The 22678-nt window shown below is 41.2% G+C and overlaps 2 protein-coding genes and 3 non-coding genes across 5 annotated transcripts; 4 read left to right on the forward strand and 1 right to left on the reverse strand.

Moving 5' to 3' along the window:
* Positions 1-6: 6 nt before the first annotated feature.
* LOC135334683 (guanine nucleotide exchange factor C9orf72-like) lies at positions 7-5142 on the forward strand. The gene is made up of 11 exons (XM_064529959.1): positions 7-276; positions 494-828; positions 1480-1617; positions 1837-1898; positions 2208-2280; positions 2390-2518; positions 2673-2759; positions 2823-2911; positions 3268-3349; positions 3933-4045; positions 4758-5142. Exons 1-11 carry the CDS (start codon positions 51-53, stop codon positions 4999-5001), a joined length of 1578 nt encoding a protein of 525 aa, XP_064386029.1. The 5' UTR covers positions 7-50; the 3' UTR covers positions 5002-5142.
* On the forward strand, positions 1186-1257 carry Trnac-gca (transfer RNA cysteine (anticodon GCA)). Its single transcript has one exon. It is a non-coding gene; the product is annotated as a tRNA-Cys (tRNA).
* Trnac-gca (transfer RNA cysteine (anticodon GCA)) lies at positions 1345-1416 on the forward strand. Its single transcript has one exon. It is a non-coding gene; the product is annotated as a tRNA-Cys (tRNA).
* A 466-nt stretch (positions 5143-5608) lies between the features above and the next one.
* LOC135334681 (probable helicase senataxin) lies at positions 5609-22595 on the reverse strand. The gene is made up of 21 exons (XM_064529957.1): positions 22472-22595; positions 21655-22188; positions 21221-21359; positions 15869-19992; positions 15039-15503; positions 14719-14877; positions 14086-14260; positions 13801-13920; positions 13237-13276; positions 13081-13171; positions 12650-12727; positions 12367-12488; positions 12077-12122; positions 11610-11787; positions 11382-11481; positions 11146-11232; positions 10570-10713; positions 10381-10429; positions 9940-10010; positions 7766-7853; positions 5609-6709 (listed from the first exon to the last, which is right to left on the reverse strand). The coding sequence occupies exons 1-21, from the start codon at positions 22472-22474 to the stop codon at positions 5705-5707; spliced, it is 7818 nt and encodes a 2605-aa protein (XP_064386027.1). The 5' UTR covers positions 22475-22595; the 3' UTR covers positions 5609-5704.
* Trnac-gca (transfer RNA cysteine (anticodon GCA)) lies at positions 20134-20205 on the forward strand. The gene has a single exon. It is a non-coding gene; the product is annotated as a tRNA-Cys (tRNA).
* Positions 22596-22678: the final 83 nt, after the last annotated feature.

A 22678-nucleotide genomic window follows, 5' to 3' on the forward strand; every position in this document is an offset into this window, starting at 1 on the left:
TGGCTGTAAAATTGAAAAATCAATTTGCTGTCAAAAGCAAAAGTACAAAGATGATGCCAGCAAACGGATTGGATCACAAGGGGATGCTCCTTCCTAAAAAAGTGCTTAAAGCCAGAGAGGGCCTCTACTTCTCTGCCATTGCTCTGTCAATGTGGGACAACATCCATGGGCCCAAGATCCTCCAAGTATGGCAGGGTCCTGGCAAGAAGTCCAGAAGTCAGGACGACAAAGCTACCCGTACCCCTGTGTCCGAGGAAGAGATGTGCGACCTGTCATGTGAGTAACAATATTGACTTTGTAGTAATTTTTGTGCACACAATAGAGATTGGAGGTTGAAAAAGTGGCACGCATACACGCACTACGCATAAAACTAATGATTAGAAAACTGAAGGGTATATTCATGATTCATCAGAGTTACCTTGCTGTACTAACTTACAGACATACAGTTTCCCATACAGATTGTTCACCAAATTGCAATGCCATACCACTGCAGTGCTTGAGGATACTCTTACGTCGCCCACTGACCTCACTGATGCCACCCTCCTCTCAGTTGCTAACTACACCCTTAACGACGAAGCAGCCAGGGCCGAGAGCATCTCTGGAATAGAGTCAAAATTCTACTCTCTGGCAAAGCTCAAGCTCATTGTGTACACGAGCATCTTCTGTGTCACGATTGACGCTGTAAAGGGGAAGACAGAAGTATTCTCCTTTATGCTGCTTTTGCCTATGAGTGAAACATCCGAATTTCTTGCCCGGTACTCTTTCTGTGAGATGTCACTGCAGAAGCTCTTGCAGGATTTTCTCATCACACCTCTAACAGATTCCTTTGTGAGTTGATTTACATGTAATACGCTGTTAGTACCATATCTATTTGGAAGTCATTGCCTAATAACAAAAGCTTTGATAAGCGAGTAGCTGACCATAAAAATACTGGTACCAGGTGTCAGTGAAATAGGGTGATGCGTCAGGATGGCAACAACTACCCAATAATTTGAAATGAAATAGGGCAGTACTTAAATAGGGTTTGTGCAGTGTCCTTTGTAAATTTGAAACCCGGTATTTATATGATTTTCAGCCTCCAAAAGAAGTGACCTCTGGCCTCGTAACGTTTTACAGCACAATACGTACGTGTATGGTATGTACCCCCACCATGTTGTCGTGTAAGTGTACGCGTTTATTTGTGTCAGGGGTATAGCTCAGTGGTAGAGCATTCGACTGCAGATCGAGAGGTCCCTAGTTAAAATCTAGATGCCCCCTACTTTTTAGCATCAGACTGTGTGTTGAGGGAAGTAATTGTGTCACAGTGGTGATCGATGGTGGTGATTCTGCCAATTTAGTGGGTCCGGGGGTATAGCTCAGTGGTAGAGCATTCGACTGCAGATGGAGAGGTCCCTGGTTCAAATCCGGGTGCCCCTGTTCTGTCTTTTGCCCTTTACTACGTGTGTATGTACTGCTGGCACTGTAATTTTTTTACTGCAGAAGGATAAAAGAGACTATGCTCGAGGGTCTGTACAATTGAGAGTGGATGGTGTACTAGAAAACTTCGACCAACCTCTTCTGAAGTTCACCCAGGCCATGCTCAGTCTGAAACAGAATCCTTTGCCAGACAATATCAAAGTCAGCACTGTTGCCAGTTATTTGCTTGTGTGCTGTGTGTGTGTATACATGCATGTACATTTGTACAATACAGATGATGCATATTCGTAAGAGTGTTACAATACAACTGGTCTTTGTTATTTTTCGGACCCTAAAATCACACATTGAGCATAACTACATAATTATTTGTAGTGTACATATTAACTGTTTAACTCTGTGTGATCAGTTCTTGCCATGCAGCTTACTGACACATACCTTGGGAAGGATTCTGGGAAACCTGATATCAAGGGTCTCCTAACCCCGTGAGTACATACAAGACTACAATGTGCATGTGATGCGCATGACTGATGAATTGTACAGTACGTGTCTCAATTTTGGCATTTCATATGCATTATATGAACATACAACCTTGGTGCTTCCCTTTGCCAACCATTCCTCGAAGGCTACCAACATGTATAGTACATCCGACTAGAAAAACATTTGCAATGTGAAAAATTGCTAGGATTGGCCAGGGGAACCACAAAAAAGCGTGGAAACAAGAAATCAGACGAGAGCATAACTCCAATCCGTTACACACACACACACACACACACACACACACACACTTTCAGAGCTATCACCAGTCACATTCAGACGTCAGGGTATACGATTGTTCTTGGTTCTGACAGAGAAGCAATAAACAAGGTAAGCACCTGAGGGTGAGTGCCTACATGTACATGTGCCTCGAGGCGTAGCCGCACAAGGAATACGATAAAGCTGACTGTGTGTTTGTGTGACTGCTTTTGTGTTTCAGATGATCCTGACACTGGGACTGTTCCTCTCGGCTAAGGAGCGTATGATGAGTCGCCTCGTGTCTGAGAGGGTGGAGGGGGAGGACCAGCCCCACTATGAACCACACCTCTTCTTGCAAGGACTTGTCTGGGTACTCCTCCGATAATGTTCTCGTTGTATATTAGTATGCATTCCACACACACGACACTCTCAGACTCATGCATACATGTACTGTACATGTATAACATAATTATGACAATAATGTTCCCAGTGTACAAGCTGATATTCACATTCCCTCAATCCAGACTACCAGGAAGAGCGTCCCCTTCACAAAGCTGGACCTGTACCAGAACAAATTGCCCCACACCATCATATACCTTGATGACAAGCACGTAAGTACATGTACATGTATAATTATATGAAGTTGAGTAGGATACCATGCATTATTCTGTCAGGTCATGATGGTGGAGTCTAAAGTGAACGTGTTCATTGGGAGGAAAGAAGACAGTGTCGAGCTTACAGAGAAAAAGAATCAGCAAAAAATGTATTTGCTACATATGTTAAGAGTTGAAGTGTACCATATATAACTGCGAAATTTTGGTGGATGTTTTGATTTGGCGAATTTTACCGAAGATCACAATCGGGAAATTTAAAGTTTTCCGGTGGACACGTCATTACTGTAGTTGCCACGCCCGATACGCTAAATTAAAAACCACCAAGTTAGCAAATGGCCCATTTGCCAAATACCCAGGCCAACACAATTTTCCAGTTATAGTATTTTCAGTTATACGGTATATTGTTTGTTATGGTGCGTGTTACTGACATTAATTTTTTGTTAACGTTAACAGAGTCTGTACATGTTTATAAATGTGGTCTGTGGTGTCTGTTGTCACCGTGCAGTGGGGACACAACCAGCTTAAAAGAATTCAAGGATGTTGAGAAAGAGATGAGCTCGCCCCTTGTCAAAGAATTTCTTTCAAATGTGAGTTTTTATTGACACTGCATGTAGCATACGTATGTACACAATATTTTCATAGTTGTGCCATAGATATAAGAGGGAGGGGGGTTAGAAACGGAGCACATGCGGACATTCACTTCTGTGTTATGTGCATGTCTGTTGATCCGTGTTTTGCCTCCAGCCACAACCTAGCGGGAAGAACGATAATCATTCATAGCTCCCCAGTTCATCCATACCTGTAGTAATCTTTGTGGAGCAAACAGTTGTGCGGTTTGTGGTTGAATCTCCAAGCACAAGAGTGCAAGCAGCAACCATGAAAATAATATCCAAAGCAGCATCAGCACCCGCGGTGCTTTCATTACCTTAGCTAGACACATGGGCTGGAGGAAATAAAGATCACAGAAACATACCTACATCGTTGCGTTTCTAACCCCCTCCCTCTTGTACATGTATGTACAGTGCATGTACCCGTAATCAGGCCGTAGTTTCGTCAAATATCCCCCCCCTCAACCTGTAAAGAGGCCACATGTACATGTAGTAGTTGTAAGGTGCTCACATCGAATGGTTATACACACATAACTACCAATGGTATTTGTCCTGTGTGTAGCTGTGGATGCTGAACACTGTGGGGGGTCAGAGGGAGACATTCATCGCTGGGTTCCTCAGATTACTGAAACTGAAAGCACTAGCACTTGCAAAGTATCTCGACACTGACACTGGGTGAGTACAGTGTATTTGCCTTTTATTCTAGATTTTTTTAAATGCGCCCTCTTATTATACTACTAGGAATTTCCCATTTAAAATTTAAAGTGCACTGCATTGCATCACTCTGTCAAGGTAAAAAGCGTGTAACAAAGTCATACAGTCCCTACTGGTTTTGTATTTTATTACATGGTCTTGTAGCCTCAAGGTATAGTGTAGTAAGATTCAAAACACATAATTATAGCCGGAGACTGCTTGGGCTATATACAGCCTCATGTTTCTCGCTGTTCTTCCTTGTTTTCAAACTTTCTATGTACGATTCTCAGCCTTTCTAAGGTGCTAACTTCCAGCTTCAACGTTTCCAAGCTTTGGCTTCCTAACGTGAGCCTTTCCTGGTGTTTCCAAGGGTCTGGTTTATGAGGAAAACCTACATTTGTACACTTCCTGGGTCATTCAGTAATGGATTTACAGTTGATATAGTATTACTGTATGTGATGTAACTACCGTATAGCGAGTAATTTTCGTGGGCAAGCTGACCTCAAATAAAATTTTACCCACGAAAATCTAGGCATGGTTTACCGGAACGCATGCAATGCAGTGCACATAACTGCAAAAAAAATGTTTATCACCCGCTATAATTTATGGTGTAAATTATTCAAATGTAAAATTGGCATGCTTGTTGTGTTGGTTCCTATCTTTTATATTATATGAACAACTCTTTCTCACATAGCAAACCTGTGTTCAATTTGGAGACAGCTGCTGAGATGCTGGCACTGAAACCTAACCCAAATACTACAGAAAAGACTGCAATAAACTTGTCTACCCTGCAACATGATCTAGCCATCGAATGCTTTGGAGACCTACATGTTATTCTGGCATTTACCGAGAAGATTAGACCAAGAACTTATATTGATGTGCTGGGTGATCCTCAGTTGGACAATTTAGCTGTCATCCATGAATTTGCGTCTTTGTGAGTCTTTATATTTGGTGTGATTTACGTGTTTGTGTTATGCTGCTATTTTGAGCCAGCATAATAATTTTATAGAATAACCAAAATAATGTACCACTAACGTTAGTCACTTACATTAATGAAAACATTAGACTATAATTATGTACATGCATTAATTGCCTTGTTGAGTCATCAGAGACCATATGCATGCACCACCGGTACAATCGAAAACACATTTTTACAAACGGCATTGCATATGATTATTAAGGCGTTACCGGGACGAACTACTGGAAATGTTGACTTAATAAAGCATTGACAAGCGATAGGCCGGGCAGGGAGAGCCATGCTTCAATCTGTATGTCAATGCGCCAGTCATGAACAGCTGGCCATTATATGCATGTTAATTATGACAGAAAAGTGTTTTTAGCACAGATGGCAATATACGGGTGTATAATCTTCTGAGATAGATATCTTCCATGATACCTGCATTATACCATGTACATGCATGACCGCAGCACTATAAAAGGACCTCTCCCTAGTTACACCCTGGTTACATACCCCTTAGTAGTGGAGGATATATGGGTGCTCCATATCCTCCACGTAGGTGTGGTATATCCTATACTTATATATACTTCTCTAAAACTATAATCTGTAAAATATTGTTATTGACTGTATGTCATGACAAAATTGATATTGAATTGAGATAGTAGATCTACCTACATATATCTCTAAGTGTATTTGGTACTCTTGGCCAATCGTTCCCTTATATTGCCACCTTTTGATACGCTGTTTTTTCGGGGTTTTGCTTTACTGAGATTGTCTTGGGCCATAAGTCTTCCCAGCTTGTTGTGAGTAGATCTATCACAGTGGCCAAGTGCTTGAGTCCTTGCAATTCTTGTAGACTGATGTGACAGTCCAGTTCGTATTGTTTCATCATTGGGGTTGTGTGAAAGGGGTTCATGTTGCTGTATTGTGGTGCAATCAAGGAATTTTACTCTTGGATCACTAGGACTTTGTATCTGATGCACTAGGCCAGATCTAGTACAATCGTCTACAGAATGCCTCTGTAATCTGGGGTCTTTGGGTGCATCAATTTTGAATTCCGAGTTTCTCCTATTCGAAGCTTCACCAATTCTGAAGTCTGTGTGCGTGTAGTTCGATCTCTCCTCTGTACTGTCCGAGCTACTAGAAGAGCTTCTTATGGTCGTGTCTCTTATGATTGGCTCTAAAACATCTGTTGAATCTTTTTTGACATTTATCTGCGTGCTGCTGACCCGATAATCAATGGGCGAAACAATTTTTTTACAAGCTAGCTTTTTGACAGTTTTACTTTCCAAGGAGATTGTCCTGTGTTCGTTGTTGCTGCTGCTTAACAGTTGATACTTGTCTTCTGGTGATGAGATTGGTTTAACTGCTTCTTTACTAACTTCTGCACTAGATAGCTCCTTCTTCAATATCGAAGCTGATGAACGTTTCAGGTAAGGGTCTTTTGGTTTTTTGAGTGATTCTTTGACATTGCTAGATGGCTGGGTGGCAGCAGCACTTTTGGAGGATTCAGGCTGATCAGTTAAGGTTGGAGGGGTTGAATATTGGCTGAATATAGTTGACTTTATGTACTTCAATGGAAATGTGATCTTGAGAATATACTTGACAGAATTCTTAGGGTTACGAACAACATTGATGGCATTGCACTGTCTAGCATGTTCAATTAGGGCAGACCAGTCCTTATTGACCTGCACAGAAACACAATGAGATACAGTTATGTACTGTTGCAGTTAGATCTATAGTATACGCTATACAGACGTATGAAAGAAGGTAAAATGGGCACCAATGTTAACATGTCATAGATTATCATAATTAACCCGAGGCGCAGTTTATTGTCTGTTTATGATTCTGAAGCTGCTCATCTGAATATCAAAGTGCTGCATTAATTTACAGCATGCATGGATAGGCTCAACATAACAATTTAATAGTATGGCTAAGAGTTCAATATGGGATTAATAGCAAGCAACGGCAAGGCTACTAATGGCACGAAGCGTAGCTGAGTGCTATTAACATTGCCAGTGCTTCTTATGAGTGCTATTAATCCTTATTGCACGAGTAACACTACTATTGTGATTTCAAATGATGAAGTTCTCTGCAGTTTTTATTAACGTTTTCGGCCGCGGCCATTATTCGAAAACAACCCGCGTGCAATTACCTGTCAAATAATTGCACGCCGTCAGTGACAATGTGCAATTACTGGACCAGATGTGATACGGGATTAATTACTGTACACTCTCCAGTCACTAATAGCACATCATATGGTTATAGTTATAATTGTCATAATTATATAGTACGTGGTAAATTTGCCATAAGGCTTCTTTGTCAAACAAAAGAGAGCTAGTAATTTAATTCTTATTGACAGCTATAGTAGACATAAGGCAGGGTTTTGAATGAATGTGTACTAACTGAATGACATATACGTATGGTTAAGAGTTCATGAGTAACAGGCAAAGCAAGGCCTCTACTTGCATGAGGCAAAGCAGATCTAGAGTAAGTGCTATTTACCTTCATGTTGCCAGTGCTTGTTATAGGAGTGCTATTAATCCCTTCTTGTACGAGTAACCATTCCATTGATTGTTAATCATTTTTTGTTGCATTTTTAGCCACGGCCGTTATATATAGTTGAAAACATGCAATTACTGGGTCCCGATGTGCTATGCTATTAATAGCACTGGTACAAATTCCAGTAGTATATAGTAAATTAGCTCAAAAAGTAACTTCCAATTCAGTGTACATTAGCTTACTTGCAATGTTTTGAACTGGCCAAGAATATACAAAGCTCTCATTGATCTTGTGATAGCCACGTTCAGGCGTTTTCTGTTACACAGGAACCTATACACATGAAGAGGGGGAAACCACAACAGTACAGCAGGTATATTTCGAGGGTATTAATGTTCGCAGTTTTCACTGGTTAAGCATGTACCGCGAACATTTATACCTGCATGCATGCACACTGCAAAAGGGGTGCTATTCCGCGAGAGTTTATGCCCTCGAAATAACCAGCTACACGGTAACTCAGAGCATGCATGGTAAAGCTGAGCAAAGTGTGATATATGTAGTAAAAAAATATGTATAGAGATCAATTAATGAGTTTAAGAGGTATAAGTATTATTTAGAACACACCTAGCCAAGATTAAGTGTTTTAATCTGCGTGCCAAGGATGGCCTCGAGGTTAACGTGGTGCTCGAGGCGCAGCCGAGTGCATTACGTAACCGAGAGGCCATCCGAGTGCACCAGCATTAAAACACGTGACTTGGCTAGGTGTGTTCTAAAGGATTTAGTGCTGTCACGTGAGCTCTAGCCTCGTGGCAGCTAGATCTAGTTACATTTTAAATCAGTTGCTGGTGGCTGGCTAGCTAGCTAGCTAGACGTAATAGCAAGTTTTAGTAGGTTTGTAGATCCAGTAACTGATGCAAAGGAGAAAGAGATACGATCTAAAGCTATCTGGACTGACTGGGCATGTTCTCGACTTATTTCTCCTGCTGACCAACAGTCCCGATCCCACTACTGGATATGCCTCCAGCTGATCTGGCTTACTGGATGGGAAACTTTGTGTGCAAACTATATGGCAATGAGTATCTGGTTTGCTCTTTTGGAAAGCTATGATATTCGAAGCACCTTTGATGAAACGATTATATGGATCTGGCTTAGGTACAGGTATGTACATCTTTGAAGCAAGCTGAGCCTATTTCTCCAGACGAAAAAACGATGCTACGGTAAAGTCAGCTATTTGGTACACATGAAACAAGTCGAGACAATAACATTCAACTTTCTAATACTTTTCAGCTTTGCTTGTGTATGTGTACATATTCAATCTGCTTGTATTATTATGCTTGTATTATTATTATAATTATGATGACATTCAGATTCAATCTGCTTGTATTATGATTGTTTGATAAAAAGTGTGCATTAACAAACCAACTTAAAGCACACTTAAGTGTGGATTAAGTTATTTAATCCATGGTCACCTGACTACTTTCAGATAAGCTGATTGGCTGGAGATCATGTGATCAGCACTAAGTTCAAATACTATGCAGTACTATAGGATCCTATATTTGGCGACGAAAATGTTTTGGAAATTTGACGAATAAGGTGAAGGTCGCCAATTTTCAAATTGGCAATTAATTATGTGATCAATAATGCCATGCAGTATGATAATCGTCACCAGGAGCACATTACAGAAGGAGCGTCTAACTGTGCATGGGTTCGGAAATCGCATCTCGTGTGCTTTCCTAAACGCCGCATTGCCTTATAAGAAAAGTGTGCAAGTACTGTGTACATAAAGTACGGACCGCAGTCAGCCTGTGAATATCATTATAAACGGATTTTGTATGTAATGCAGCAGCAGGAGAGCTAGGTTGAGCCAGAAAGAGCTAAAATGAATAGCTAGATCTTTGATGGATGTTGGTATACATCATGGAAGAGGCTGTCATCGGTAAGGTACAGAAAGTTCTAAAATGGGAGCATATCCAGTCACTTTGTACAGAGAAAGTTTGCTAGACTTAGACTAACACATACTAGGCGTTTTGTTTTTGCAGTAGGGAGTCTTACTGGGGTTGTTAGAAGAGAGAGCTTACTACCAGGCCTATAGCTAGCTAGCTAGCTGTAACTTTTCACTTTTATTGACCTATGCTTGGTAAAAGTGCATCGTCAGCTCAATTAGCACTCGCCCGCAGACCCACTTAGTGGTTTTGCATATAAGGTCATGCTTTGCAAACTTCCATGAGATGCGATTCCCGAGGTAAGACGCTCCTTCTGTAATGTGCTCCTGTCGTCACTAAGTTGAATTGCCTCATTCGCCAAATATATACCCGCTATACGGCCGGTTCATGCAACGTACAGCACACATAAAACTGGCACGAGGGTTCAAACCACAATACACCTTAGACCCAAATATTTCTTGTATGATGCAACTTACCCAACAGATCCGCAGTGACTGTTGCTGTTTGCCCTCACACAAGACAACAGAATGATGTCCTTTTCTCTCCCCTGCACAAAACATAATGTTGCAGGCAACCAGTATAAAGACATTCATGAAACTGGTGACCGTGTGTACTGTACTGACATGTATGTAGTAAACTTGACAGTTACAAATCTTCTAGGAGAGGTATATATACTCATGCAGTAACTACTTTCTTAAAAGAAATCAGCCCTCCGCTGAACAGACTACAGCGCAGGTGAGATGGGCCGAATAATTATAATAAGAAGTGCCCGATAAATTAATGATATAATTATATGGTGCTCAACTTTTATAAAAAAATACGTGAAAAGTGTTAAAAAGCTACAGAAGTTAGTGCCAATCCTAGTTAGCTTTAACAAATATTGTTTTGAAGGCTTATAATAATATAAGAAAACTCACCTGAAACCCATCCACTGTACCCACATCAACTGCAGACATGTCACTGAGTCTGAAACAAATTTAATCAGTTAGTATAATTATTGTTCTGAAACCTCTAGATTCACAACGTGCCACATCTGTGAATTCAAACTACATGTAACTAAGACAAACATATGGGAAGTATTATTTCACAATTCTTGCCAGACTCACTCTTTCTTGATGAGACGTTTAATGTGTTTCTCCTGAGCTCTGTAGGGTGTGATCACTCCAATGCTCCCGGGGTTCACTTTCTTCTCCCTCAGCATTTTCAGAAGGTCAATTAGATAATGGCTCTCAGCAGTGTTTCGTATTGACCTGCACATTGCACGGTGAATAGGACAATACATTTTCTGCATGGTAATATAATACGCTCAATTGAGATCATGACACCTTTGTTTAATAATTATTACAAATGTAAAGGATGTTGGGGATTAGACTTAGTGGTGTTTGAGACTATATCAATACCTGAAAGCACCGTACGTGGGTGCTGATGCCTTGGTGGAAGCTGTTTTTAGCATCATAATGTTTGCATGCAGGCAAGCAAAACAGTGCGAGTCAAAATCTAAAAAGTGGCTAGAAGCCTATATACGTAGCATGTACTGTAGAAGCTATTACTTAATTGCACCTGCATTGCAACGGTAGAGCAGTTACAGCAATATATACACACACACACACACAAACAGACTGACGTATTGCTTTCGAGGGCATAATAATTCACAACAGGTAAAACTGCACAGATCGACTCACCCTTCAATAATATCTTCTTTGCCATTCTCAACATCAAACATCACAAATGGGTTGAATTGAAAAGGTACAGTAGAAGAGTCCAAAGTGCTACAAAAACAATGGAGCAATGATCTGTACTCTGTTAATACTGTATATGCTAGGTAGGACCAATTGAAATTTCATCGTTTACTCAAAATAATACCGGTAGAAAGTTACTATATAGTATGCACTGTAATAGATTTTTGTATGTTGTAAACCTGTCAGTTTGCAGTCTGTTGGAGTAGAAATGTTTTGAGGGGAAGCAACAGATCTCAGGCAGCATTCGGTACTGTACACGCAGCATTTTCACAGGATTTTCTACGTATGAGAGATTGTATAGATAACACCAGTCTCTTTATAGCTGGAAGAATGGTCAAATAAATTGGTCGGTGATGAGTGATTATACTGTATACCTAGGCTACTACTATACTATGTAGTTTCATTACCTTGCCTATTGGCAAAGTATTTGTAGAGTCTTTCAAAGAGGCTCTGTCCATAGCCCCGTTTCTCAGCCTGCATGGAACGCACGGTGGCTGGCAATTGGAGAGGGTCTCCCACCAGGACCAGTTTGGAGGCTCGGTAACGCAGGGGCACCAGTATGTCCAGTTCAGTGCACTGGGAGGCCTGCGAGGAACGGGGGACAGTAAAATAGACGCTCAACGGCAGCACTTAAACATGTACATAGTACATCGTTGAACAAGTAAATCTAATTACACAACACAAAAAACAATTCTCAAAAGTCAGACGTCTCCAATCCTCATGCAACTGAACTCCCCACCCCCCCACGCAATCAAAAGTATTGGGCAGTTGACTATTCATTAGGTACGTACTTCTAAATAGTCCATGAGAAATGACAAAGTTTATAGACGTCAACAAATACGTGCATGCGTAAGTAGTAATGCGTTGTGCTTACCTCATCTACAATCACACAGTCAAAGTGTTGCGGTGAATTCCTCACACTATACAGAAGTTAGCACAAGGAAAAACAGTAAAACACTCTCGTGTTTAAGTATGCATGTATACAATGTGAGTACAAGGTTAGAGCATCCTTGCCCTCCATCCCCCAAAAATAAAGACTAAACTCTAACGTTAAAATGGACAAACTGAAAGTTCCAGTTCAGGCCCAGACAATGCACAATTGTTCATAACTCCTCCTCCCCGCCATACATAATAATATATATACATGTAATCTATCCCATTCACCATTCCCAGAGGTTGTAGCTGCCACTTCCGCAGAGAGTGGCACACACCACGTCGGCATCCATGAGTATTCTCTTCCTCACTTTACTGAGGTCACGTTGCATGCTCCCACACTGGACTTTCAACTATATACACATGCAGAAATAAGGGTGCATGCTGTTAGCTGATATTATAACTGGCCATAATAATTACTGAAGTACTATGCCACCTCATCTGCTGAAGAAAAGACTGCACTCTATGTACTCTATGTACAGACTATTGTGTAACCGCTAACACTGGCACTCACATTTTTGTGCTGCGTCATTAGCTTTGATTTTTCCATTGATAAGTGTTGAATGTTGTCCTCCAAACTTTGCAGACCAGTCTGCAGTGATTGGAGCTCAATACTACGATAATATCTCACATACATGTAGTAACAATGGTGTAGGCTAAATTAAGAGCTCTACAAAGCATGCACAGCAACTCATGTGATGGAAATTACCGTATAGCGTGAAATTTTCGAGGGGCTTAATTTTCGCTATTTTCGTGGGTTAGCAATCCTACACGAACATTTACTATAACGTGCAAAGATTAAAGGCGTGGCTTCTGGTAAGCAGTTAACCCACGAAAAATATTCAACAAATGCTTTTAGAGGCCATTCCACGAAATTTAAGTGCCTCGAAAATTTCGCGCTATACGGTATGCGTGGGAGTCACAAACACACCAGAAATTGAATACCTTTTTGTCTGGGTAGAGGGGAGAAAGTGACAAAATGTACTTCTCCTTTTCGGCAGCTTCAATATTTTTCTCTACTACTGAGATCTGCTGCCTGATTAAAGAAAGATTAACAATCACAAGAGTTAATGTATTTTACAGATTACTATTAATACCTACCTAACTTCATCCAGTTTCTTCTTGGTGGCAGCTGTTCCTACTGTTATATTGAGAAGTAGTACAGTTATGACACCGACAAACCATATTACTATATGCTTGATCAGAGGTCGCGGCTACTAAATGTTCCATTTTGTTGGCAGAGGAGGCTTTTCGAGAGAGGCCACTGTTCAAGAGAGGCGTTTATTAGCCCCAGCTAATTCAAGAACCTTTAGTTTGTCATCAAAATTTCTTTTCACTTGCACAATCTCAAACTCTGCCATGAGAAAGTCTTTCAAAAGCACTAACAAGCTGCTACCTAGCTAGCTGCAACTGTAGACACCAGTATAAATATGGCTGCCACGCAGAGACATAGCCTCAAAGTTCACTGAGGCTACTATTTGAGAGCGGCTTCTATTGCACTGAAGATGGGCTATAGGGAGGCTACTATTTGAGTGTGGCCTTTATAAAAGAGCAGCCTCTGATCAAGCTAACTACTACAATCATGTATATACCTTGAACATCTTATCGACAATTATAATATGCAGAGTGGACTCATTACTAGACCGTAAGATCTTAAGCACTCACTGCTGCTGCTCTTGATTTTCTTATTAGCGATTTGGTCCAGACTATAGGGAATGATTTGAGGGTGTATCTTGTCTTTGTTCCCAATCCTCACCACATTAAGACGTAGGGGAGCACGACAACCTGGTTGATAGGGGAACAATATCGTTATTATATCAATATCGATAATTTTATACACCTCCAGTACTTATTTCACCAGGCTAAGTAGCTTACATATTTGCCTTGAAGACCCAAAGTTTCCTCCCCTCTTCAGTACCAGCAAACACACTATTCACTATACATGTATACCTTGTGTAGGGGTGGAGCCAGATATTACTCCATCCTTGATCATCTTCCTGATGACCTCGTCCACAGCAGCATTTGAGGGGGCACAAACTAGGAGGTGTGGTTTCTTCCTCTCTGCCACCCTTAACGCACCAGGCAAGGAGGACTGGCGACTGGACTTACACAACCTGTTTAGCTCCTATACAGGGAAATAACCACAATTGTAACTTTCTGAAAATACCATTTTACATGCCTTACATTGAACTCATGCGGCTAGTAAAGTTATAGTTATGTCAAATTATGGAAGCAGCTGTGCTGCCATTTTCTAGATATTTTTCCAACAGAGTTGTAAGAAACTGAAAATAAGTGAAACTACGCGCAATTATAAAAGCACTGCCTACTTCAAACCTCCCTCCTAACACTGCTGGTAGACTATAAAAGCACTGCCTACTTCAAACCTCCCTCCTAACACTGCTGGTAGACTATAAAAGCACTGCCTACTTCAAACCTCCCTCCTAACACTGCTGGTAGACTATAAAAGCACTGCCTACTTCAAACCTCCCTCCTAACACTGCATGCTGGTAGACAATGTTCAGTCTAACAATCCATAGACCACGCACAGCTATAGCTGAAAAAAATTATGCATAAATTACTCACAATGAACCCCTCCTGTATGAGACCCGATATGGTGTGTGTCTTTCCTGTGCCTGGAGGTCCCTGCAGCAGAAGTATCCGAGGCAGTGCGTACTGGTCACACATGGCACGGGCTGCAGTGGCTATAGACTCTCCCTGGCTGGTATTGTAGGACCCAGCAATCTATGGATGAAAGAGAAAACGTGTGTCCAATTTGCCATCATCTACAAAGAAAACTCAGTCCAGGAATAGATTTTCAAAGACTTAAGTTACAAGATTCTGGTTCACTGAAAGTCTAGGCAAATGGAGCCTATACGTTACAATACACCTTCCTTTCCTCTCACCCTTAGGCTCCTTTGGCTGTGGGATGGGTGACAGAAGTACTCTCTCCCTCGAGGATTCAATATGTCACGAGCCAGAGCACTAGCATGAAAGTTGATAAGTCCCATCCATTGCCTAATCTCATTGGTTAGTGACATGACAACCTTTAGGTCAATATTCACCCCCACCTGACAGAAACCAGGCTGACGGCACACCTTCACAGTTATAAAAACCTCACATTTGTCGCCCTGAATGAAGTTGTGCTTGTGGCCGTCAACTATAGCGAAGCATTTTTCTGAGCTATGCTTCGTTTCCACGACAACCAAATCTCTTTCATTTGGATGAGCGTATTCCCTAGCTTTGTAGCTGGGCATAATGGTTTTTACATGGATAAGCTGAAGCTGGTATGAACCTGAAGGTATGCAAGAGTCTATTATGTAGGAGCAGGGTGGAGGTTTGAACTTGGTGTCATCTATTTCCTTAAACACCTATATGTATGAACACAAGGGAGAAAATATCGGAGTTAAAAAAATTTGCTAAACATTATATACCGTATAGAGGGTAGTTTTCGTGGTTGAAGGTCTGACCACGAATATTTCACCCACGAATGAAGCGACCTTGCCTACTTTTACCTGTAGTGCAAACTCCAACCACAAAAATATTACCCACGAAATGTCTCAATATTGCTGAACCACGAATATTTTGTCCCCTGAAAATTACCCGCTATGATATAACTACTAAGTTTCAGAAAAAGTTTGAGTTAATCCACTAAAGGTATATAGCTGATGTGGAAAAAAGCAACACTTAAGACTGTGTGTACATGGGTACTGTACGTTTAACCGCTACAACTCACAGTTTCCCACAGCTCGATAAAGAACAGTGGTGCAAACACTCCAAAATAGTCATCATAACTCAGGAAAGTCAGGGGAACTGTATAATCCCCCCTAACCAGGTCATCAGTACATGGTGGGCAGATTCTTTTACCTCTCTCATCTTGCTCGGGGTACTGAAAGGCACTTGGATCCCAGCACAGGACACGAGTGTGTAAGTCATCCATTGTTTTGAGGCGTTTAGGTTTGGTGTTGATAGTGGGAGGACGGGCTGTAGCGTGCATTTGGGGGAGGGAACCGTGCTGCCTTGAGTTGGGTAAGGCGGGTCGATTAGCGGCTTGATTGGGTGTGGTTACACTTGTAGACGCAGAGCTCATTAAATTAAGAGTACTTGTGGAAAGTGCGTTTCCGAATATGACTGGTACTGGAAGTTTAGGAGAAAGCAATGAGGGTTGCTGCTGGTGTTTAGAAATGTGTTGTACAGGAAAAGAAGCGAAAGAAATAGGAGGCTTGCTAGTGCTGGATACATGTACATTGACAATGCTATGTTCCATTGCGTTATCCATACAAGGTGAAATGTCTTTACTTCTCATGAATGGCTTGTTACATGTAGGAGGTGATGGTTGCTTGAATTGAGTTGGTCGAGATTTCTTGGGTCTACTTTCAGGTTCATGGGGAGTAGCTCTGACCACCAAGTGACTATGCGACTGTTCAGAGTGCTGTTTACTGAGACTATTAGTTGAACGTTCACGGTTAAACTTGATAATAGCATTGATTTCTTTAGAAGAAAGGGTTTTTGAATTGGCACAAGAATCACCATATTGTTTCCGCAGCAGGGCTTTCTTCTTAGAGTACACCATTCCTGGAGGTTCCACAACAGCCGGTATAGCATGACTGGTTTTAGTACGAGCAGACAGAAACTCAACTGAACTTTGTGACTTGCACGAATCTTTTCGTTTAGCTGTCGATGAGTACAATTTCAACTTCTTTGACTGATGATCAGAAGATGGAGGAGACAAAGGTGTAGTGTTGCCTGAATCGGGAGAAACTCTCTTTCGTTTTCTGATGACTGAAGCAATCTTTCTCTCGGCTGGCAGAGACAAAGTACTCCTTCTTATTGATTTCTCCTTAGAAACAACGGTGTCTCCTGCAAACTTTCTCTCGGCTGGCAGAGACAAAGTACTCATTCTTATTGATTTCTCCTTAGAAACAATGGTGTCTCCTGCAAATGTAGTCAAGGCACGCTCTCTAACATGTTTAGAATCAGTTTTTCTCACTAATTGTTTATCAGAAGTACTCCCTTTGGCAACCTGCTCTTCAGAAACCGTTACTTCACGTGCATTACGCACACTCTCAATGTCAAGTCGAACAATATCAACAGATAGACAAGAAATTTTCACACGGTTTGTGGCAGGGCTCGGTGAGGCTGTGGCAATTTCTGTGCCCTGCTTGGTAGTTTGCTGTGCACACTCGATCAAATCTTCAGGTTGTACATGTGCTTTGTGTTGGGCAGGTAATCTTAGCAAAGGTGATTTTTTCCTTTGTTTTTCTCTATACATCTTCTGGATATCTTCATCTTCACTGAAGTCATTGTCAAACCCACTAAGTCTCTCGATACGTGCCATTGTATCACCGTTGTCCTGGGGATGGATTCTTGGGGTTTGAAGGTCACTGGAAGCTTTAGACAATGCCTTCTCTTCTGTTTGCACAGATAAATGGATCGCTTTAGCCTCGGCTTCAAAGGCTTGGAAGACTGACTCACAAACATCTTTCTTGTCTTTTGTAACGCTAGACTCATTAGTGTCTCTAAAGTCACGATACACAAACGTTGATTCACTTTGACTATCGGGAGGTGAAATATTGGATTCTTCACTTGAACATTGCTTGATGTCTTCGAGTAACTCTTTTCTGATAGAACTGACTTCGAACATGTCCTTTACTTTGGTAACAGAAACAGTTTTTTCTTCACATTGCATATCAACATCACGACTGAATTTATTATCGTCAGGGGTGCTCGTTTCTAAGGCTTGACATTCATTGTCACTAAAGTCGTATAATTTTTCAACATCATCATGGGACAGGTCCATTGAAAAGTGACTACATGTATGTGCTTCCTCATCCTCGCTAAATTTCTCGAATTCCTTCATTTCTCGCTGTGATAAGCCATGCATGAAGATATCATTGGTGGAGGAGCTCTTTCCATCAGCTGAGTGTTCACATTTCTTCATGTCCCATTCATCATCTTTTTTCGCTGTAGACTTAGAAAGAAAAGATGGCATATCCTTCTTTTTCTTGCTGCTTCCAAGATTAGAATTTCTTGCTGGCCCTGCTGAGAGGGTATTTATTATTTCCTTAAATCCAGATATCTTAGCAGCCCGAGATCTTATAGGACTGCGACCTCTTTTCTTGGTGGGACTCGTCATTAGTGTATGGAGAGAAGGAAGCTCACTATCAGAAGAAGAACTAGACAGTGGAGGAGTTTGTACACCTCCTAACGGCTTAGGTTCACATATAATGGAGAGATCTGTCGGTCTAGTAGTTATTTTTGAATCGGTATTCGGCTCACATTCCGTTTTAACTTCACATGAGCTTGCACCTGTACGTGAAACACTCGGAAAACTTACTGAAATAAAGCTAGGGGATAGAGGAGGGGTTCCTTTGTCTTCTGACAGGTTAGGCTCTTCCTTTGGCTTTGACAATTTACTGCTAGTCTCATGTGAATATCTCGGTACTGGCTGAGACCGCAACGAAGATTTACTGGCATCTTGTTCATAAAGGATTCGTCTAGGCTGAGTTTTAAGAGATAGTCGCTTCTTATTTGAAGCAGACTCAGATTTTGTAAGGGAAACTTTTCTTAAGGACTGTGGTCCACACTCCCATTCCTCCATTTCATCAGTGGATGCACCCGAAGCTGACGATAGTTTAGCTCTCTTCTTAGTAATGATATGTTCCAGTTTCATTTCAGGTTTAGAGCGCTTTAATTCAAAATAACTTTCTATTTTACAGGTAGCCTCAAACTTGGCACTGCTAACGAAAGAATGAGATTTAGTGGGAGGGCTTACTTTCTTCTTCGTCACAACCACAGAGCAATCTTTCAATCCAAAATCCAACGTTCCTCTTTTCCTTCGTTTGTTATCAGATGTGCCATCCTTGGACCCAGAATATGATGGCAATAGGTTCACAGGCTCGTGCTTCACAATACTAGATAACTCTGTTTTACCAAAACAGAGAGATCTTAGAACGAGACAAATATGGTCTGACAGAGACTTCGATGATACTGTCTTTTTTGGAATATTGCTAGTTGAGTCACGAGTTTGAAGATGTGCTAGAAGAGTACTGGTGTTTGGTAGACTCAGAGCAGTTTTTGAACTTAACAACTTTTTAAGAAAGTCGATCACATTGGACACCACAGAAAAATTGGGCATTACCGATTTTTCAACCGATTCAACAAGAGTGGCCAACCAGAATTGTTGACATTGGAACAAGATCTCGTACGATTCTTTTGAGTATAAGAGACTCGACATTTTTAACAGAACAATCAATACCTCTTGATACAAAACGCTATCCATACTAAATTTCTCCTTTTTTAATAACTCTGAAACATTTCTAAACACATCGCACACGTCAGATTCCATGTGGGGCCCAAAATCAAGCAGAGATTGTACAAAAGGTAATATCCAACAAAACACTACTGAGTCAGCATAATCTTCGTTTTCTCTACTTCGTGACCTCGAGAATCTGTTGTATACAAGTTGACTGTACGAATCCTCTACATTTTCGGGACTCTCTCTATGAGCCATTTGCTCAACTGATTCATGGAAGACACTGTGTGAGAATATAGCTTTACACATTGACTTGGGTGGGCCTTTAAAAAACTGCCAAAAACGAGATCCCATTCGTCCCAAAAGGATCGATAAACATTTAGTGACTGGAAAGAAAACATTCGGATCACCATTCAGTGTTTCTAGGATATTCTCAGCAATTTCAGGGTGTCCAGAGCTGCTACTCATTAACTTTGAGCGAATGCATGTGGCGTCCAACGTGGTTACAAGCATGCAGAGTCCAACCCAGAAGTCCTTTGTCGATTGATGATTGTAAAGGTGTGAAGGCAGCAAAACAACCCGACTCTTGTCCCACGCAGCTTTACCTGCAGGAAAATAAGAGTGCATGGGCAAAACACAAGAGATGATAATGCAGATCTCAATCATACTACCAGGAGTGCATGAATATTCATGTACTCCTGTTATTTAGCGCCTTGGAAATTTATCACGTAACCATCTCGTGTGTGGGGAGTATAGCTCAGTGGTAGAGCATTTGACTGCAGATCGAGAGGTCCCTGGTTCAAATCCGGGTGCCCCCTGCTTTTTTTTTTCTACTATCTCCCGCTTGCTCATTTCCACGCTTTTTGTTGCTTTCCCAGGAATGTTTTCTTATCAGTCACTAAAATTAAGTCTATCTCATTCCAAATATGTTTTTTGGACAGAGTCCCTTTCTGAGCAGGAGTAAGTAATGGAATTTTAAGAGAATACAGGACCGGAATGAGAGCCTTTATCAACTACGCTACTCATGTACCACAGTGACCTCAGTTTTCTATGAAAGATGTTTAATAAAGCCACACGGCACATGTGGTGCACATTGGGATTGAGTAGTTTTTACACGAGATTGCAAGTTACTCACATAATCAGGCGTAAAAACATGTCAGAGGTATAGCTCAGTGATAGAGCATTTGACTACAGATCAAGAGGCCTCTGGTTCAAATCTATGATTTACTGCTCTAAAACGTCAATATAGGCAAGTGGCACAAAACAACGATTAGCTATATCGAAGTTCACTGACATAAATTGGCTATTCTCCAAATCTTGGGCCTAAACTGGCGAAAACACATAATTATATAATTGTAGATAACCATTTGCGTGCAATGTGCAATGTTGAGTGGCTGGGGAAAGCACCAAAGAGCAGGGAAACAAGTGAGTGACGTGTCTTAGGTGTGTGGTTTTGGAGTATTTGCCTCTCTTTTTTGTGCAACAGTAAGAAGAAGTTCAAGAAGAGAAAACATGAATAGGTAAATGTCTATAATTATGTACGCGTGTGAACATTTTTGCAATGTTATCACACACACATATAAGAACGACTGTAACTGTGAAGACAGTTTCCAGCTGTCAAAAATTTAGTGCAAAATTGCTAAAAAGCTATACAACAGAGCGCTGCCAATCCTAGTTAGTACCTGTCGGTAACAATAGGCACACAAAAAGCTAATACGTTACTGCGATCATTTTCAATTGCCATTGACAATAAATTATATTAACACCAGTTCTACAGCTATAGCGACCTTTCGGAACCATGCGTTACGTTTCAGACAATTGATAGTCACATACCTATATCAGTCAGTGGATCTGAGAACATGTCATAGAGCACAACGTTGAATAGCCAGTGGACCACCTCCTCCAGCTGGTCATAGTCATCCCAGTCAACCAGACCCATCCCACGAACCACACTCAATGACCAACGCCTCACCTAGAAGCAAATAGTGACTTTGATAGGGGATAGTAGCCGGTGTACATGCATTGTATCGATTTCCCATAGTTAAATGACTCTACTATAGGTGTATCCGATAAGAAGCCTTAGGCTAGCAACAAACCAAATCAAGTTTGCTGACGTGATACTATAATTTATAGGAGATAAATTTACTAACCCGGCGAGAATCCAGGCTACAGAAAACTCCAAATACATTATATCTATCAGCATGCAGAAATGCAGCTACTTTTATCAAGGATTTACATATGAAGCGCGTGCCATATTGTGAACTTACTGATTCATCAGGGTGTACTAGCAGCAGATAAACTCCCGGCAGCTTCTTGGTGACTTCAATCTGTTGGTTAGCTCGAAGCAGATGCTTCAGAGAGCACACAAACAGGTTACATAATGATCCATTGAGCAACAGACGAGGGTAACTAAGCAATTCTAACAGTGGGACCTCCAGGTGAGACTTGAGTAGCTGATATGTACGAGAGTGACTGTATTCATCTTTCTCTATCGGATCTACTTCAGGAACACCGTGAAAAATTTCTCTGAGTCGACTGGAGAGCCTAGTGACGTTGCTACGGTATGCAGTTTCCTGTAGATGCAACGTATTTCCAGCAGAGGAAAGCAAGGAGTTAAGAGATTGATGGAACTCCTCTACACAGTCGTAACATGAGAACAAGTCAGCAAAGGCTTCAAAAAACCACGTAGGATTGTCTTTGTCATCACGATCCCTGGTTAAAAACTCTTGAATGTGTTTATCAGAGAACCCCGGCTCAGAGCACCACAGGCAATTTATCACTATGACGTCCTCGGCCTGGTCCTGTGGAATGTACATACATAGCACAACAAAGTGGACGATTGGCTAGAGCTAGCTAGCCAAGCTAGATCAGTGTGATCTAAATGTGACCAAGTTGGAACTGTATGATATGAAATTTGATCATAAACAGCAGCTCATGGGACTACAATAATTATACTATACAGACCTATAATTATGACTAGGTCTACATAAATTTATATAGACTACATCATCTAGTCTATGGTCTAAAACACATAGCTATTATAGTCTACACTACATCAGTGTAGACCAATCAGCTACAACCTACCATGAATACAGGATCTAGATCTATGAACAATTTAGAGCTAGAAAGGCCTTTGTCCTGATGTTTTATAAAACTTCAAACCCCTCTACTAATGGGTTTAGCCGCCCCACCCCCACAGGCACCCACGTGGCCTACAATGTAGGGTACATGCATGTTTTCCCACTCCCATCACATCACTGGCATGCATGCTCCAGTATTTTTTGAGAGAGA

The sequence above is a fragment of the Halichondria panicea genome, chromosome 4, assembly GCF_963675165.1.
Source record: "Halichondria panicea chromosome 4, odHalPani1.1, whole genome shotgun sequence".
Lineage (NCBI taxonomy): Eukaryota > Metazoa > Porifera > Demospongiae > Suberitida > Halichondriidae > Halichondria > Halichondria panicea.